This window comes from Acipenser ruthenus, chromosome 5, assembly GCF_902713425.1.
Source record: "Acipenser ruthenus chromosome 5, fAciRut3.2 maternal haplotype, whole genome shotgun sequence".
NCBI classification, from domain to species: Eukaryota; Metazoa; Chordata; class Actinopteri; order Acipenseriformes; family Acipenseridae; genus Acipenser; species Acipenser ruthenus.
The window spans coordinates 80,714,814-80,734,096 of record NC_081193.1 but is presented as its reverse complement, the minus strand read 5'-3'; the positions used below and the strand labels follow the sequence as shown (position 1 = coordinate 80,734,096).

Below are 19,283 nucleotides of genomic sequence, written 5' to 3'. Positions count from 1 at the left end.
AACTGCAGGTTCCAGAACAGCAATAATATTTCCTTTATGAGAGGAAAAACAGTAACACTGTTATAAAAATGATGGATATGTATTGTTTGTATGATACAAAATCAAAAGAACAACACAAATACATTTTTTGTCTTAACAAAATGGTCTCTCATTAAATGATCATTCGATGTTATTATGCCTCACACTAATACAGTATACAATAATTACTTGCATGTACATTTTCAAAAGTAATATTAAGAAGGGTGGAAATCAGATGTATGACTGAGAAATGTGACTGATATTAACCACATTGTGATTAAAAAAATGAAACAAAAAAAAAAAAGGATATTATCAGGAGCTTGTCCCTATTGAGTCACATTATATTTTGTCCAGGGAATTTTAGTTTGACACATTTAACCAAAACATGAGATAATGTAAATGTATTAGATCAAGACTCCTGCATCAAATCTTTAAGAAATCAAAATCATTAAGAATTACCTGATATTGTAAGGCCCCATTTATAGAACTGAATGGTATCATTAATGAAATGAGTGATGATCTCCATGATACCAACACTTCCTTGATTATCCAGTTAAGACCTATAAATAAATAAATAAATAAATAAGAACATTGTTAATCAATTGCTGACATTTTCAAAATGTTAAATCCCTAAAACAGCAAATGCCTGTCAAAAGATGTTTCTAATTCATTCAGGGTCATTCCAGCTCAAGTGGACCGCTGCTTGACAAATGGGCTGCTTGACACTTTACATTAAGATGGGCTGCTTGACACTTTACATCAATTACTTACAAGTCCGTTATACTTGGTTGGAAATTCCTGAAACAAGCTTTCAAATTATACTTCAATTATATCTATCCTGTTAAGTTGTTTATTTATAATAATATCTTTATTTTTATATAGCGCCTTTCATAGTGGACCACCATCACAAAGCGCTTTACAGAGGTAGGCTGTGAGCTGTGCATTATATGCAGAGTCACTTACAATAGGACATTGATTTAACATCTCATCCGCAGGATGGAACACAAGGAAGTTAAGTGACTTACTCAGGGTCACACAGTGAGTCAGTCAGTGACAGAGGAGTGATTTTAACCAGTGATCTTCTGGTTACAAGCATTGGACTTTAACCACTGGACCACACTGCTTCCTTATGGTGGTTTATTCAATTGTAAATATTCTATTTTAACAAGAATAAGGTATTCATTGTCAACTGTGTACACATCAAGCTAATTAGCAATCAGGTCAATGAAATGGATTCACTTAGTTTAAATTAATAATAATAAAAAACATCTTGGTATTGCTATTGTAACTTTTCCTGGATTTAGGTAATGCACAATAATGACTATGTAGCATTGTTATATGGACAGCTGTCCAGGAGGCAGAGAGGGGCGGAGCATTGGAGAGACTCTGGGGAGGGGGGAGGGGGGTGCATCATGTCTTCAACTATATTTCACAAACTTTAACTTTCAACACGGGGTCAAAAGGTCACAAACAGCTAGTGTGGCTGTGTTTGAGCTAGGTGAAAAAATTACATTTTTTAAAAATATATATTATTATTTAAATATTTTGAGTAACTAGAACCAGTACAAATTCTACTGCCAGTAAGAAACTCAGAAAAAGGTTGCTGCAAGAAGTTGGTATTAAGGACTATTTGAATGATAAGTTAAGGGAAATTGGTAGCTCTGTAAACATTTGTGCAGCCTCTAACATCAAGCAAATCAGCTGCTTGCCAGTAGAAACCCTAGTGGTATTAACCCTGTAATATTTGGGGGTTCTTAATCTTTCCTTTGCAGGACAAAGTGCAAAAAATAAATCATTACTTGGAATGTGAAATAGATGACACATATTTTACTGTTAAAATCTAAATAAATATATGCAGACCAGCACCTCAGTGACCAAACAGACTTAATTATTCTACGCAGTACAGCTTAGATTGCTGTTTAAAACCATCGAGCTATCTTCACACAGCAGTAGAACAATATTGCTGGATCTTATGTCAGCAGCAGCAATATCCCATAGGATCCGAACATAGGAAGAACATTTTCGCCCTCATAAAATCAATGCAATCCCTTGCCAAATTTAAGATTTTAATTTCAAAAGAAAAAAAGAGCTCGCCCAGTCGAAATAAATATCGTTGGCTCTGTGAAACACACAAAGGCATTCTGAATGCGTCAGCAGGTTTTTCACAGTATAGACAGCGGCTTAATTCCACAGCACAGGCTATCTTTTCTAATTTCAACGCAATTACAAACGTAACTGCGCAGTAAGTTCTGAGTTGTATTGTTTATGACAAATGTTTTTTTTTGTTTTTGTTTCTCTTCTACATAATTGCAAAGGCTTGCACCACTATGACAAGACAAAAAAGTGCACATTATTATCTGTGTTGCAGAGGCTGATTTACAGTATTGCAAAACTCGAGAGGATAAACACTTATAATGCGTATTCTTTAGCATGACTAACATACATATTTTGGAAAACTACTATTACTACTACTAATAACAATATTAATACTTATAATTATAAGAATGCATTCCAGGTTTCCGAATGATCCCGCAATATTGAATACAGTAGGAAAGCGCTTCTAATCTAGAAATGTTTTATAATAGAGCTAAATAAAAATGCTAAATAAAAAGAGTATCTTATTGCTAAAACAGTTAATACATTGTCAGATATTCCCCGATAAACCTCGCCGACTGCACCATAATGATATTAAAGCAACTAAATACAACATAACAATTTCACAAAATTACTAAAAGGGCAGTCGATGAAGCTTGCAGTACATACCAATGCGAATTAAAACAATCTGCCTTGTTTAAAATGCAAATCTGAAATTGTGTCCACTAGTACCGTCCTATCATAGTGATGATAAACCGGCATCTTACCGTACAGATAACTAGATCCTCTAATGACATTCAGCACAAGGTCAGCGTCTTAAAAACACAGCAATAAACACCCTTCTTATTAGAAAACTGCAATCACGTAAAAGCAACGTACTTATTATTGAATATAAGCTATGCGTTTGGCAAGATAAAAAACAAACAAACAAACAAACAAACAAACAAAAAAAACAAAGGCAAATTATCTCTATTGAGATTCTACATGAGCTACATGCACTGCTGCTGCTGCCAACAGCCTGGATACCGGAGAAGGGAGGATACACTGCGCATGCGGGTAACAAGAGCCGACTCCAGAGAGACAGATGTTCTGTGCAAGGATCCACTGAGAATCTAGCTGCGGACAGTATTGTGTGCGCTCACTGTATTTACTCATCACATATGTCACTTGGTTTTCCGATTTGTCAGTCAGTTTGGTCCTGTGTTTTTCCCTTCAAATACAGGGGTTGGTATACATATTTTTTTTTTTTAAAGCTCTCACTTTATTTAAGTCTCTCACTTAACTCGTCAATTTATTGGGCCAGGGGCTTTACCCACATTTCACAAAGAATATGTTTCATAATATGGGTAATTCTGGAGAACAAGCTTCCTTGCAGGAATTACAGGTAATCGTTGAGGAATGGGCATGTATCTTTCCAGAACATGTCACGTTGTAGCAATGTTGGCTTTCATTTGCTGTTCAAAAGATTTATTATTCCAAGTAAATGATACTTCAAACGATATTATCCCTGTTACCCACAAGTCCTATTTTATAGAATTAAATAGGGTTTGCTATTCATGACATTTATTTTTGAGTTTCAACACACTCTAATATTGAATAAAATTGACAAACACGTCATTGTGTCAGGTATGTACACATTTGGTGGGGTGTTCTATCACATAGCATAAAGGTTATGAGGGTTTTGTGCATCTTTTGAAGTCTTCTCTACGGACCATTGGATCATGTATGGCCCTTCAATTTTAAGATATCAATAATTGGAAAGGATTACTAACTGCAGCACACTTCAACGACAGGCATTTGCTAACTCCGTTTTAAAACTTAGCTAGGGTTAACATAACACAGTGGAATGATCACAGTAACATGTAGTAATTGTAGGGCAGTATTGCACGTTTGGAAACTAACAATAAAGCCCAAACTAAAACGCTTTAAATTTAAAACTGTTTAATAGACTAGCAAGCACAAGTTTTTTTTATTATTGTTTTTTATACGGTTCAGAATTTATTTTAACATACAGTATTGTTTATGGACTTTGCGATACCTGCACGGTGGATAGTAGTATCTACACGTAACGACAATAACAATCCAAAGCAAACTTGCACCATTGTTACAGATTTTCTAACAAGTCTAACATAAACAGTTTTGGCTGACTACTTAATTAACCCCTTGTAAAAAAGGCGCAGTTTAAACTGCCTCAGAGTTTCTGATCGCATCACAAATTCCAAATGTCCTAAATCCATTGATTGTTTTTTTTATTTTTTTAAGCAAAATTGGCTTTATCACTCGCTGCCATTCTCATATTCACATTGACAGCCGACACATTCTTTCCCTTGTCCAGCGCGCGTTTCTTAACCTGCGGGCGGGATCGCACACGGTATACCACACTCTGATTGGTGGAAGCATTACTGGCGATCCAATCCAAACCGCCAATAAAGCCAAAATAAATTCCACTCCAAAATGCCCCGTTATACAGTATGTCAAAGAAAATATTGAAGGAAGGTTGGTGTTTCTTATGCGTTTCACTTAAAACTCGACATTAGGGCGTACGTTCCCTTGTGATTGGTCACCTCTTACAATCTCATGAATAATATTAGCCGTCTCCGTAGTCATCAAATGAACGGTGAAGGAGAGGTGGAGCCTGCGTTTATCACGATTTCTATTGGAAAATACAAATCAACCAATGAGCTGGCGAGTAGAGCGGAAGTGGCGAAATTTGAAATTGTCGAGGAATAAACAGACGCTGGAGAGTATTCTGTCGTGTTTATCGTTTATACATGCTGTTGTATTATTAGTGAATTAAGAAACAAAACCGTCAATCTGCAGTAAGTATGTTTCTTTTAATATATTTTGACATCAGATTATACTATTGTTTGTTTAACATGTGATTAAAGGCTTAAGCGTTCATTTAATCTCGGCCATACCCGATACTAATATTTCTGTTGTACTCGACAGACTGTCATCATTTCTTGGTAGGAAATCTAGATTTATGGAAAAACTGTTGTCAATTGAACACACATAATGTGCATTTTTTGTTGTAAAATGATAGGAAGACTATATGTCGGTTCTTGTTTGTTGCCAGATAATTTGCTTGACACGCCCAATGCCAGCAACACGTGAACTGTTTTTGTTGTCGAGAACAGCAAATTACTTGTATATAAACCGCATTTTTTCAGATCAATTTATTATTTGATATATGTTAATTTTTGTTCAGTTATACTGTTATTCGTGGCAATTGTGGATGAGGAAAAATAATAATGAATTTGGATGACAATACCGTAGCGTGCAGTGATGAGTTTTTTTTCTTGTTTTCTAAAATGTAGCACCTCTTTAAAAAAACTAAAATAAAGGCTGTAGATGGAACAATAGTTATTATAAGACTGTAATTGTCGGTTCTTGTCATGCACCAGTTATTTCTCCTACAAGACTGTTGTAGGAGACTATGTTGTTTTCCAACTCGAGACTAAAAATATAATCAATTTTTACTTAGTTTAACAGCTAGGGTAAAATCTAGCTGTATAGTCTGTGTTTGTATTGCATGGAAATATATCCCTCTCACCATATTATCTTCTGAATTTTTAGAAATGGATGATGAAGTCACTGACAGACAGATGCAATTTGCACTGATTTCTCAAAAGCTTAAGAACATTAAAACACGATTCTTGTGTGAAGATAATACTACTGGTGAATTGAATCTGACGAAAAGTTCTGCCTCCGGTAAGTTCTATATTCTACTTAAGTCAGGTTTTAAGAATAACATTTAAATAATTATACTAGGACACAAACAGTCCTATCCTACCCATTGCCACGTTTTGAACAGAAAAAATGTCAAGGGTCAGGCACCCTACCTTTTCCTATAGTCACTTTACAATAGCGGTAACTAAGAAGACCTGGATCAAACTGGTTATGCTGTTCATTCACTATAGGTACATTTTAGTTTTTACTTTTGCTTGTATATATTGTAACCAACTTTTTTCTGTTTGTTGCCCTTTTTGGTTAGGGTACACTTAACTCATACTCAAATATAACATTCTGGCATTTTATTTGTTGTTAAGCTTTAATAGGTAATTAAGAAATAAAGTGAGAAATGCAGATTAATTTATTTTTTAAATATAGGTTGAAATATTAACCACCCGGAAGTTAGGTACTTATTCCTGGTTCCTTATTTGTGGTATAGTTGACAAAGCAGCATGTCCTTTTTCTGTGTGTTTGAACTCATTTACACATCTTGCTCAATTTAATATATTGCTACTATTTCAAAAAATAATCGCTCCTTTTAAAAAAACAAAACAAAAACACTGTTTTAACTGCAGAAAGTTTTGTTGCATCCAGAGTGTGATGTCCGCAATACAATTTGTGAGCACAGAAACAGCCAAGTCAATATCAGGTGTGGTTTGCAAATAAACCTGGGTATCATCTGCATAAATGTGAAAATTTACACCATGACTGAAAAATTTGACCTATCGGAAGCATATATATGCAAAATAGGATAGGTTCCAATATGGAGCCCTGTGGAACACCAGAAGAAACCACCCATAATAGACCTGAAACTGCTCAAAGAGACAAAATGCTTTCTTTCGTGGAGGTAAGAATTAAACCAGCCAAGGGCTGTACCAGATATGCCATGTTCTCCAGCTGGGCAAGGAGAATATTATGGTTCACAGTGTCAAAAGCAGCACCAGGGTCCAGTAAGACCAAACTAGAGATGGCCCCAGAATAAGAAAGCCATCAGCAGATCATTTACAACCTTGACCAGGGCTGTTTCAGTGCTGTCCAGCTGTCTAAAACCTGGCTGGAGTGATTATTTAATTGTTGCGCCACAACACGTTCAAGAACTTTAGACAGGAAAGGGAGGTTTGAAATAGGCCCAGGTTATCAGTGGGAAGATTTTATTTTTTTCAATACTGGTGTGATAGCATGAATTGTAAATGCAGAGGGAACACCTCCAGAGCTCAAGGACTCATTAATGATGTTAGTCACAAACGGACTGAGAGCATGAAAACAAGAACAAATGAGGAACATAGGAATGGGGTCCAATAGTGGGCTACATTTTATGAACCAATTCAGTAAGCCGATAAAACAAAATAGGTGGAGCAAGGGCTTGGAATTGACATCAGATATTGTCGATCTTAGCAATAAAAAAATTCCAAAAAATCATTATAGGCCTTGAGAAGCAGGTAATGCAGAAGAGCTGCTCGGCTCTAGCAATCTGCTTATTGTAGAAAACAAGTCTTGGATTGTAATGACCATTCTCAGTAATATTAGAGAATTATGTTGATCTAGCCGAGATAGCGTCCCTATACTCCAGCAGCTGTTTCCAGGCCTGCACATACACAGTTAGTCCCTGCACTTGCGTTCAAGTTTACGGCAAGCAGCCTTCATAGAGCGTAGCTGATCTGTATATAGGGGCAGTATTATTGAGAATGATAGACAGATTGTTATTATAAAGTTGAACCATGTCTTCCAAAGCCACCCTTAACCCTGTAGTCCCCTCAGTAACCACTAGGGGGACACCAGGGAGTGTGGACACTTTTGTTTCAGAAAACCTAGCATGGTCAATAGATCTCAAATTGTGAAAAGCCTAATCGTTTGAGATTCGGTGAAGAATAAGGCATTTCCAGGTTAAAATTAATGGCCATGTGATCTGAGATACCTAAATCATGGATCAGCAGGTCTGACACTGGAACACTTCTGACAATTACTGGCATTTACTAGTTGGGAAAGGCCAAAACAGTCCAGGAGTGTTAAGAATTCACTCACTTCAGAGGAGATTTTGGGGAATCAATGTGTATATTAAAATCTCAGATTAAGATCTCATGAGACTTGGCAACACTGGTTAGGAGTAGTGGTTAGATTTAGGGGTTGTGTTTAAGAGATAGGTGGACTGAAGTTGCCCATGGACAAATAAATGCTGTTATTAAATGAGGTAAGGTGAATGATGGGGTAACATGACGTTTAGTTAAATTAGTTTTGCTGAAAGGGGGGGAATAAGCTTTTAAATATGATTTGCTAAAGATATCTCGTTTTTAAGGATAGTTGTTTTTGTTTGGGTGCTTAAATAAGCTGTGCGCGCGCAATGAGAGAAGTAGTATGTATTATAATGGCATAGCTGTATTTTGTTTTACTAGTTTTGTAAAAGTTTAGAATTTGTATATTTATTTGAATATTTTATATTGATATAATAAAGGTAAAGGATGAGACATTTGGAAGACTTGTTTGAGTATATGTGTGAATTTTGTCTGTACCCATGCTTTTATTTAATGTACATGGGATTTCTTATTTTATTTTTTCCCCCCTTTAGATCACACTGGAAATGTAAAGCAGATTTTAAGTTCCAACTCCCCTGAAACTTGCTTTGCATTCTTGATGAAGATGGAAGAGAGAGGGAACCCAAATACCGACTCAAATTTACTTAGAAAGCTGATAGACCTTTACAGCCAAGTGTTTGCTTCGCTGCCTATTGAAAATCATTGTAAAAATGAAAGCTATGCAAGGATTTTGGTCAGATTTGCGGAGCTGAAAGCGTAAGTATAGAATGTACAAAGTTATATGGTAGAATGGCATTGTTGAGTAATGATTATGTTATGGAACACAATTTAGTGGACTGACAGAAAAGCAGTCACCAACATCTCTTACGTCGCTTCCATGGACGCCCAACTCCAGTCCACCCGAGTGCGCTCGAATTCCCCTGAATTCTCCCAGAACTTGAGTTGGTGAAAAATGTGGTGTTTCCATGCTTTTCCAAGTTATCACTTGAGTTTGGCAGGAAATACTACAGATTTTTCCACAGAAATACTTGCGAGTTAAATGGCAAGAAGTGAATTAGCTGCAGACGGTATTATTCCACCAATCGGACGGTTGTTTACAGTGCTTGTATCGACCCCGCTCTTGGCAGACTGGTATGGAGAACAGGTTAGCGCTGGACGAGGGAAATAATGCATCAGGTGGCTGTGGATATGAGTGGCAGTGATGAAGCCAATTTGCTTGAAAACCATTAAGTAAACTGGACATTTACATCAAATTTAAAAAATCTGGAATTGATCTGATGTGATCAGAAACCCAGAGGCACTGTAAACTGTGCCTGCTACTGTAGTAGGATTATTCTTTGTTTCATGTTAAGTATCCCCACCCCCCCAAGTGTTTAATTAACATCCAAAATGGTTTATGCCAGACTTGTTAGAAAGTCTGTAACAAAATGGTTGGTTGTTATTGTTGATACGTTGTAGATACTGTACTATTACTGCACCCATAGTGCAGGTATCGCAAAGTCCATAAACAAAACAAAGTTAAAATAAATGAGTTCTGCATCGTTTAAAAAAAAAAAAAAAAAAGCTGATTTTACCAGTACTTGCTAGTTTTATTAACCAGTTTTAAAGCATTTTCGTTTTTCAGATTTATGTTAAAGTTTCCACACGTGGCAATACTGTACTTAAATTACATGATACTGTGATCATTACACTTTGGTATGTTGTGAACCATAGTTAAGTTTTAAAACTGAGAGATAGCAAATGCTTATTGTAAAAAGTTTGCTGGTGTAGTGTGAGAAAGCGATACGTTCTCACATTGAAAGTGGTAAGCTGTCAGATGTTGGTACAGGTGCAATCAATTGTGATCTGATGGGTGTTTTCCAATTGTCAAACAGATACGTTTACCATTAGTTACACATTATTTCTTTGCAAACTTCAACTGGAAACAGACAAGCAATTTCTCCTAAAAAGAAAAAAATATCACGGCGAACAAGACAAAGAGAAGCCCACCGCAAAGTTGAAAATGTGCAAGACCCAATGTATTGCATATGATAAATATTCGCATACTATTTTCTTTGGTGGAAAAATGTTAAATTACATTAACAACGGTGTAAAAGACTGGAAAATGTGAAATATAAAAAGACATGACAGGCTGCTACCCACTAGATGCGATGCATGAAGCGGAACTGTGCAGCGATGCATCAAAATGAATAGAACTATACTTTCACACCCCAAGCAACGCGACAGGCAACGCAGGGGCGGAACTGGAGCGGCGCAAAATAAATAGGATTGAATTCTAATTTTGCTTCAATGCACGTGGTCCAGCAGGGTGAAGCAGTAATACTTGTCATTGAAAAAATACCCAGAGCTTTATGACAAAGGGCATCACATAGGAGTCCATTTCGAAGGAATTGGTTAAGCCCAGTGTGTATAATTTGTTGACATATGTGTTGAAATACCATCAGAGAAGACACTCATAATTTCCACATCATGTTGACGAATATGTACCAGCCTTGATCATAGTTTTGTGAATAGCAATTTAACAGTTTTATAGCTGTAGCAGTTTTCAAACCTGTCGCGTCGCTTCTGGTGTTTGGTCGCCAGTTAAAAAATGGCATCGCATCTGGTGTGTGGAGACCTTTTAGTGATGTAATTTCCTCCTAGCCCGAATTCAGACTTAACTCGAGCACGTACCCGGGTTATGTGGTTCATGGAGACGTGGTATAAAGTGGTTTTGTTATGCAAGGCTTAAGTATATGATGTGGTGGTTAGGGAGGTTGCTTCACTTTACAAATATTAGAACTAAAATAACATGTATTAATTGATCAGAAATGTAAGAATAATTTTAAATGTTCCTGTTTTCTTGAAGCATTCAAGAGCCAGATGCTGCCTGTGATGACTTCTATATGGCTAGAGTGAACTGCAAGATATTTGCCTTTGTACATATTGCTCATGCACAATACGAGTTGTTTCAAGGTATGCAACTTATTAAAATATTATTTATACTGTCAAATGTATCAATCCTAGAATTTAAAATAAAACTACAAAAATGGTTTTGTCAGGCATGTCATTGAATTTATTCCGCCAATTAATACTGGTTATGACAACAAATATGTCTGTTTCCTTTAAGGTAATCTAAAGAAAAGTACTTCAATTCTACAGAAGGCATGGGAGATGAATGCCAAGCCCATTGAACTTTTAGAGACGGCTATGAGCAATTTAAGAAGTGGAAAAACACAGCTGCTTTCACCCGAGGATAAAGAAAATATGATTGGTTGGTCTAGTTTTTAATGTCCAATACCATTATTTTAATCAGGCTGAATTCTGGAACAAGTGTGTGGAACTCTAGTGTTTTCCATAACAGATACAATTGAATAATACAAAACATATTACAGTATTTCAGTGCTGTAGCCTCACTAGCAAATGTTAATAATGTAATAAATTATAAAGAGAAAAATCAGCCAGTGTTTCAGGTTGTTCTATATGTTAAATTATATGTAACTTTTATTTTTTCTTTTTATCTTAATTTTATAATTAAAATTCAAAACCTACTAAATTAGTTCGAGAACTGATTGCCATTATCAAAATACTTTGTTTATCTTTATAGTGCCAACATATAGCTCACAAGATTCCAAGAGCAGCAAAAACCATGATGGAACTGGAGACATACAGAGTACTTCAGCCATTTCACAAGGGTATGTTTTAACCGACTTACTTAAGACTTATTTCAGCCATGATCCCACCAAAAAATAATAATACAAAAATGTTTTTCAGAATCGATCAAAAGAGCAGTTCCCCAGAAGAGATTGATGTTGGTTGGAAAGTAACACAAATTAAAAATTCAAACACAATGGTATTGCTTTAAATTATTAATTGTATTGATATGTTTGCTCCCTATTTTACTGCATTTAATCCTGTACTTTAGAGTACTGTAATCTGTCAAGTGTTATTTAATCTGTAGTATTTTGTATTTAATTATATCCTGATGTAACTATCACTGACACTTATCTGCTCCGTTATTGAATCGTATTTTGTCATATACTTGTACTTGCTAGAACCAAAGTCATTGTATTTTATCTTGCTCTTAATTGTATTATTACTTGTACTGTGATTCTTCAAATGTATTTTTGTTTACGACTGTAAGTCACCCTGGATAAGGGCGTCTGCTAAGAAATTAATAATAATAATAATAATAATGTTTAACTATTTATTCTTGATATTATACAATTTATTTATTTATTTATTTTATTTTAGTTGGGCCGAGTTCCCATGCAGTCACTTATGACTCCTGATACTTCTACTTGTCTAAAGAGAGGTGACCCTTCTAGCCTCAGAAGTAGTATGAAAAGGTAAGGAGCCCAGATTATTTTAATGTAAGTAGTTTATAAAATGACTAGTTTTAAATGTCTTATAGGTTTTATTTTTTATTTCTTATCACATCTGATAGTAAAGCCAGATACAGCATCTGAACTTCACTTTCAGCATTGCTGTATTTTTATGTAATTTTGATTTTTAATATAAATATGTATTTCAGACAAACCTCTGGAACAAGAGCTAATCAAATATTTGTGCCTTCGTTGTCGAAATCAAGTCAAATTAGCGTTGCTGGAGATGGGGACCCTTTTAGACTTTCAAGTCTGAAGGTATTTAAACAAAATCTAACTTTTTAAATGTACTTAACTATTGTTTAAGAACTGGTGCATTCAGAAAAACACTTGTCTTGACTATTGTGTGTGGAAAAAATAAGACAAAGACCTTGTTTGTTAACATGTTTTCAGCTTTCACTGAGGGGATATTAAGGCAATATCTTTTTTTTTTTTTTTTTTTTTTTTTTTTTCACAGCCTACCTCAAATGTCAGTCCTGTAAACTCAGGTGACCAAGAGATGAGCACTGCTGATTCAACTATGACACTGTTGAACAAAACGGTTACCAGTGTCGCTGCCAAAAGAGAAGGTAACTTAAGTGTCCTTTACTTTACTGAAGCATGTGTATAATTGTATATTTGAAAATGTATATATTTAAGTAGATTAACCTTTTGGCTAGTGGCTTCGTCCATGTAGTGATTTGTCGCCTAAATCATTACATGGCTGGTTTACAAGTTTTACCTTGATATAAATGATTGAGGGTTTTGAAGTTCTGGCTGATGACTAATCAAGTTGGTACAATCAATTTCAAAAGTTAATATTAATTGAGTTATGCACATTGTATTGGTCTTGTACTGTAAGTATTTATTTGTTTTCCCCTAGAAACTCGGTCAAAAGTCCCGGCTCCTTTATCCTCAAGCCAAGTAAATGAACAAGTTGTGTCAAACCATAGTAAGATTTCAAGTGTGGGGCAGCCTTGCCCTAAACCATCATATATGGAAACTGTCTCAGAATGGAAAATACCTGCACGGATATGCAGAGAAATCTCTCCTGAGGTAAGAGTAAAGTTGAAAGTGTTTCTTTAAGCATTTAACTTTATACCGTATTGCTCCATCATTCAGCTTTTATTAAAACAATACTTTCTGTATCTGCTACTTATTCATCAATTACATTTTTTCAGAATAAGCAGTCACCTGCTGAACAACCTAATCCACAGCAAATCCAAGACAGATTACCTGCATCAAAAAGAGGGTTTCCAGGTTTTGTATACGAGACGCCAAACAACAAAATGTCCTGTGTTAACAGGTTAGCCAGCATATTCACTTCTTTTTATAACTGTTTGAATGCCTGTTATTTTTTGTATTGTTGTTCTAAACTGGTCTTCCGTTGTTTGCCTAATGTATTTTGTAATTTTACATTAAGTAATGCTACTTAAGTCCAATATTCATTGAGGTAATGGTATCTCCTGCTTTGTTTCATGATATGAAATCTTCTGAAAGTCTTGCAAGTAAAAATGGTCCACTTTGATTCTGACCTCCTCAACTGTTTCCATTTTGTTTCTATTTTTGCACCCATTTATTTATTAACTACAGAACTCCAGTGGTGAAGGAACCTCGAGTGGTGGCACAGATTTCCACTCCATATAATGTCCGTTCAGCTTATCGACAACCTGGTCAAAATGTGTCATCCACACCATACCAACCATCCACTTCGTTTAACCAGGCCAGCTGTTCACAGCAGTTCCAGCAGGTAATTGACTAATACATTTGTTAAAATACGTGATACAGAATAAGACATTGGTCACGTTATAATTTTAGAACCAGTCAATTCATAAATGTTTCTTTTTTTCTGCAAAAACAAGAAAAGCACAGCCCTATGTTATATGTCTACAAAACATGATTAATATATATGTATTTTTTTTTTTAAACAGGTACCTCCTCCTGTGCACTCCAATGACTGCATTGTGATCAAAGGAAAAACCTACTATGTATTAAAACAAATTGGCAGAGGAGGTTCAAGTAAGGTACTGTCACTTAATGTAACCTCAAATTCACTGGGGCTGCACTGCTTCAGTTAGTCCAAAGTGTTTGAAAGTACTGCATTTTTAGTGTGAAATTTCAGTGTGGGCTCTGATTGACATGGATTGATAATGCAAAACGTTGAACTGGAGGATAGGAACAAATGAATCTTACAGAAGGGGAATTGGTCAAAATAAGAGTGTTTACAAATGCATCAAGGACATGTTTTTAAAATAATCAATAATACTAAAAATAAAATACTGGTAAGGCAACTTTTTTGCATTTTACTAATTAACATTTTGCAGGTGGTTGTGTTTTTATAATGTTCATTTTCTGCTTTTTTAAATTTTTCATTAATTAATTTTTATTAATTAATTTTATTTATTAATTAATAGGTATTCCAAGTTTTGGACCACAAGAAGCAGTTGTTTGCTGTTAAATATGTGGATCTAGAGGATGCAGACAACCAGACCATTGAAAGCTACAAGAATGAGATTGAGCATTTGAATAGACTACAGCAACACAGTGATCAGATAATAAAACTTTATGACTAGTAAGTAGGTAGTATGGTAGACCAACATGTCAATATTATAGGACATAGAATGCTGCATGTTGTGTTTTTTTTTTTTTTTTTTTTTGTCTTTTATAATATGCTTATGCTTGCTGCGTGGGAATGAGTTTTCACCACTGAATGAAATCCGAACAGGTACCTTAAAGGAAAAAAATGCTTTCACAGTCTTGTATGCAAAATACAAGACTGAAACCATATCTTGTTCAGTAACACTAACTTGTGTGGAATTTATTTTCTTTTTTGTTTAGTGAAATGACTAACAGCTACATATACATGTTAATGGAGTGTGGAAATCTTGACCTGAATTCTTGGCTAAGAAGCAAAAAAGCAGTCAATCCATTGGAGCGGAAGTTCTATTGGAAAAACATGCTGGAAGCCGTTCAAACCATCCATCGGCACGGTAAGAACTACTTGGCATTTTGCCATTCCAGTTCTTGATTTTAGAAGCATTTATTGTATTGCGCAATTTCATATGTTCATTTTGTTTGTTCAGGTATTATTCACAGTGACTTGAAACCTGCCAATTTCGTAATAGTGAATGCCTCTCTAAAACTTATTGACTTTGGAATTGCCAACCAAATCCAACCAGATGTAACCAGCATTGTGAAGGATTCCCAGGTAAATACTTTATTGTACAGTAGAAACTGTTAAAGGGTTTAAGTGTATTATGGGGTGGAGGGCGATGGACAACATTTGGAAACTAAATTTGGGGATTTTTTCCCCCTGTACTGGTCTGATATCCGTTTCTATAAAACTGCCTTTCAACAATAGGTTGGCACACTTAACTACATGCCTCCTGAAGCAATTAAAGATGATTCGTCCTTTGGAGGAAAACACAGGTCAAAGGTAAGTGGTGTTCCATGAAATATTCATCTTGAATAATGTCAGTGTTTAGTTTTGGAACTAATTTAAAGAACTCCTTTGTCATATTGTTCAGTTAAATGAAGAATACATCCGACTTGTCTTTAAGGTGGATACATTGGGTTAAGCTTACAACATTTTTAAACCAAGCATTCTCATCATCTTATTGATGTATTCATGTGAAAGTTGTTTATTTTTATTTTTTTTAAAGAAAACGGTCACGGTTTCATTACAAACTAAAATGCATGTATATTTTCAGATCAGTCCGAAAAGTGATGTGTGGTCACTTGGCTGTATTTTATACTGTATGACATATGGAAAAACTCCATTCCAACACATCACAAACCAGATTACTAAACTGCAGGCCATAATCGATCCGTCTTATGAAATTGAGTTTCCTGATATTCCAGAAAAAGACCTTCGGGATGTATTGAAGGTAAGTGATGGCATTACTTACTGTTGGGCGCAAAGAACTAGGAAACCTAATGTTTTTAATTTTATAATTCAAGATGAAAGCTGATGAAGAATAACAAATTCCTTTTTTTATTTATTTAACAGAGGTGTTTGGTTCGTAACCCTAAAGAGAGGGTTTCCATCGATGAACTCTTGGGGCATTCCTACCTGCAGATGCAGCTGCAATCAGACCCGGAGTCGGGTAAATGAATAGAAGTTACAGACACCGTCGTTCAAATATGTTTTACATTTGTATTGCATGCATAAAATTGTGCATCTGAAATGTATTTTTTGTACTAAAATCTTGATCAAATCTACAGTATTATTACTACTTTCCATTATTGCAGAGCAACAGATTACCTCCCAAGAACTGATGCGCATCTTTAACGAGTTGGCTTCTATTAGTTCACCAAATAGCATCTCCAGAGCAGCAAATGTAAGTATACACGATCCCCAAAAAATAAAACATTGTAGTAAGTTGATACTTAGGCACCCTCCCCTTTTTAAATATAATTGCAGATTTAGTCACTTTGTTTGGTTCTGCAGGGTCCTGTTCAGATGCTGAATATGATGTTTGCATTGCATTGTGCCTGGCATCTGCATCATAATTTAGTTTGAAATATATGGTACATATATCTGAAGAACAAGTCTACATTATACCTGTTCACCAAATGTGTCCTCTGTATTGCAGAACTTGGCAAAGATGTGCAACAGTGGCAGAAAACTTGATGTATCTGAATGCATCAAACCTTCCAGTAATCCTACATGGAAGATGTGAGGTGAAGTGCCTCATTGGACTACTACTGTATATTAGTCAAGGACAACTAGTTAATCAAGAAGTACACTTTTTTTTTTCTGTAAATATCCATGAATCATTCTGTTTGGATTTCTGAAAATCTAAAGGTCAGTTCACTTTGCTATCCATCCAGTAAATGTTCAAAAATGTATTAACAAAAAAAAAAAAAAAAAAACATTATTTTTATGTAACTTTTTACAAAATGTTAACATGTAATGGCTGCATCTCGACAAGTAGAGCATTTTTACTTCAGATGCTGTTGAGGATACTAGGGAGGGATATTCAAAAGATTGCATACTGGAAACCCCACATGAGGATGTCCATAACATTTCCATGCATGTGAAGAGCTGATGACGGGCTGAACATCATTCAATGACTGAAAAATAAGGGGAGTGATTTCCTTAACCAAGCTTCTAAACAAGATCCTTGCAGGATGGATCAACGGAAGCTAATTGTGATATACCACTGCAATCTGAACTTGTATTTTACTCTATCTTCCAATGGGAAAATTAGGTATGGTATGTTTCTACAAACTAGTAAATTGGGATTACCTTTTGTTTAGGTACTATACCTGCTTCCAAAATAAAGAATTGTGGGTAAGAGTAAATCAATGTACCATACACTGCTTTTAATTATTGGGATATACAAGTAAATCATACATAGTTCCATTATGGCTTTGCCATGTGTGGGTTGCTGTGCTTGGTGGTCCATTATAAATTTAAACTTGACACTGGTTCTGCTGTACAGAATCCACTACTGAAGATCCCTGTTGCTGTGGATTTAATATGTAGTAGGGGGTAATAAAGGGATCTCAGCAGAGAAATGTTGGGTGTAGTTTCTTTTAATACAAATTCCTTAGGGTTTTTTTGTTTCCCAATGCAAGCATCTGCTGGCCAGCTTAACTGTATTATAATATTTTACACGGTAGTTGTAATTGTCTTCCTCTTAGACAGTGGCCATTGGATGCACACAAAGGTAGCATTATGAGGAAGAATGAATGCCACCTAAAGCATGACAACTGAAATTATTTGCAAGAGAGATGCATACAGTAGTGACAATTACCAACAACACTTAAGGTTCATTTAGAGGGTCTGCTGTGGACACGTGCAATCCCCCTGGTGTGTGCAATTAGGAAATACTGCTTTAAAATTAGTGCAGTATTAAATACATAAAGAAATCCTTCAGCAATAGCTGAAGCATTTATAAGGACTTGGAGTGGTAGCATGGATTTGTTTAACTGGCCACCTACAATTACATGCAGTATTGTATATTTTCAAAAAATGAAAAAGCACTTTTACACAATTGGCTTATTCTTGTCATTCCGCTTCACTATAACTCCAATATTAATACACTTCTGCTTTGTTTCTAGCTACGTTTAGCACTGAACTGAAACAACATATTGTAATTCATGCAATGCTTTTGGTCAGCTTTTCTCTCTGCTTAAATGATCCAATCATTGAAATTACAACACACAATCAATTGCAGCACCTGGAAGATACCATGGTTGACCAAATAGATTTAGGAAGAGCACAAGACTGCAAAACTTAAGTCATTTGATTGGTTATAGGCACGGCTTGAACTTTTTTTTTCCCCCCTGTACCTCCCTTTAAATGTTTATTAATTGTTAAGCTCTCTGCATCCTATTAAAGAAAAAACTACTTGTTAAAGACTGGGTTTAAGATAATGTTTTTCTTTGCTACAAATCAAGGATATTTTAAATGATTGACTTACTAACAGTGTATACTCTACTAGGTATTTTTATGCTGAAAAGAAAGGGTCGGGACAACTATTAAACGAGTGCAAATAACTAAAGCACAATGATCAACTAGGTGACTGCAAGAATGAAATGCAATTAAGATCAGTGATGAGCAATTACATAATTTGACACTTCTGTTTGAAATAATCAAGCTCAGTCATATGAAGGTAAAAAAAAAAAAGTGACATTGTTTTGTAATTAACTGCTTTTTTGGAGTTTCATTAGGAAACAGACTCAGCTCAAAATAAGTTTAAAGGGATGTCACGTAATCAAAAATAAAACCAAAACATGTCAAGCCCTAGTTCTATGTTGTTGCAGCTGGAATGTAGAGTAAATCAGGCCTTTGGTATTTTTTGGTTTTTGGATTTTCTAAGGCTAAGCCAGTTCTGTTCTAGAATAAAGCCTGAAACAATTGTTTTTGGATAAACCATGCTTCAATTATATTGATACAAATGTAATACTCAGGTTTAACAAATGGCAAATTAATATTGTAAAGTATATACAGTGTTGGTGTCAATGTTACTTTGAAATGATACAGTTTTTTTCGAAATGTATATATTTGGTAAGCATCCTACTGCAGGGATGAAAATCATTTTGAAAATTGGGGCTA

General features: G+C 35.4%; 2 protein-coding genes across 4 annotated transcripts in view; one reads left to right on the top strand and one right to left on the bottom strand.

The window, feature by feature from the left end:
- Window positions 1–19,283, bottom strand: part of LOC117403106 (elongation of very long chain fatty acids protein 4-like) — a 29,743-nt gene that overhangs the window by 8,604 nt on the left and 1,856 nt on the right. The window contains exons 1-2 of one of the 3 annotated variants that reach the window (XM_034005071.3): window positions 2,880–3,169; window positions 478–578 (exon numbers count right to left, since the gene is read on the bottom strand). In XM_034005071.3, coding sequence (XP_033860962.1) covers window positions 478–544 — 67 coding nt within the window. In that variant the 5' untranslated portion in view covers window positions 545–578; window positions 2,880–3,169. Of the gene's footprint in view, window positions 1–477; window positions 579–2,781; window positions 2,856–2,879; window positions 3,170–19,283 lie in introns of those variants that run through there. The other 2 variants (XM_059024610.1, XM_059024608.1) reach the window with 2 other exon arrangements.
- On the top strand, window positions 4,779–18,584 carry ttk (ttk protein kinase). The gene is made up of 22 exons (XM_034004206.3): window positions 4,779–4,931; window positions 5,689–5,823; window positions 8,408–8,630; window positions 10,723–10,829; window positions 10,984–11,127; window positions 11,461–11,548; window positions 11,628–11,706; window positions 12,108–12,202; window positions 12,388–12,496; window positions 12,696–12,807; window positions 13,101–13,273; window positions 13,399–13,523; window positions 13,811–13,967; window positions 14,149–14,241; window positions 14,632–14,789; window positions 15,056–15,207; window positions 15,301–15,425; window positions 15,579–15,653; window positions 15,928–16,104; window positions 16,227–16,323; window positions 16,469–16,557; window positions 16,813–18,584. Exons 2-22 carry the CDS (start codon window positions 5,691–5,693, stop codon window positions 16,897–16,899), a joined length of 2,598 nt encoding a protein of 865 aa, XP_033860097.3. The 5' UTR covers window positions 4,779–4,931; window positions 5,689–5,690; the 3' UTR covers window positions 16,900–18,584.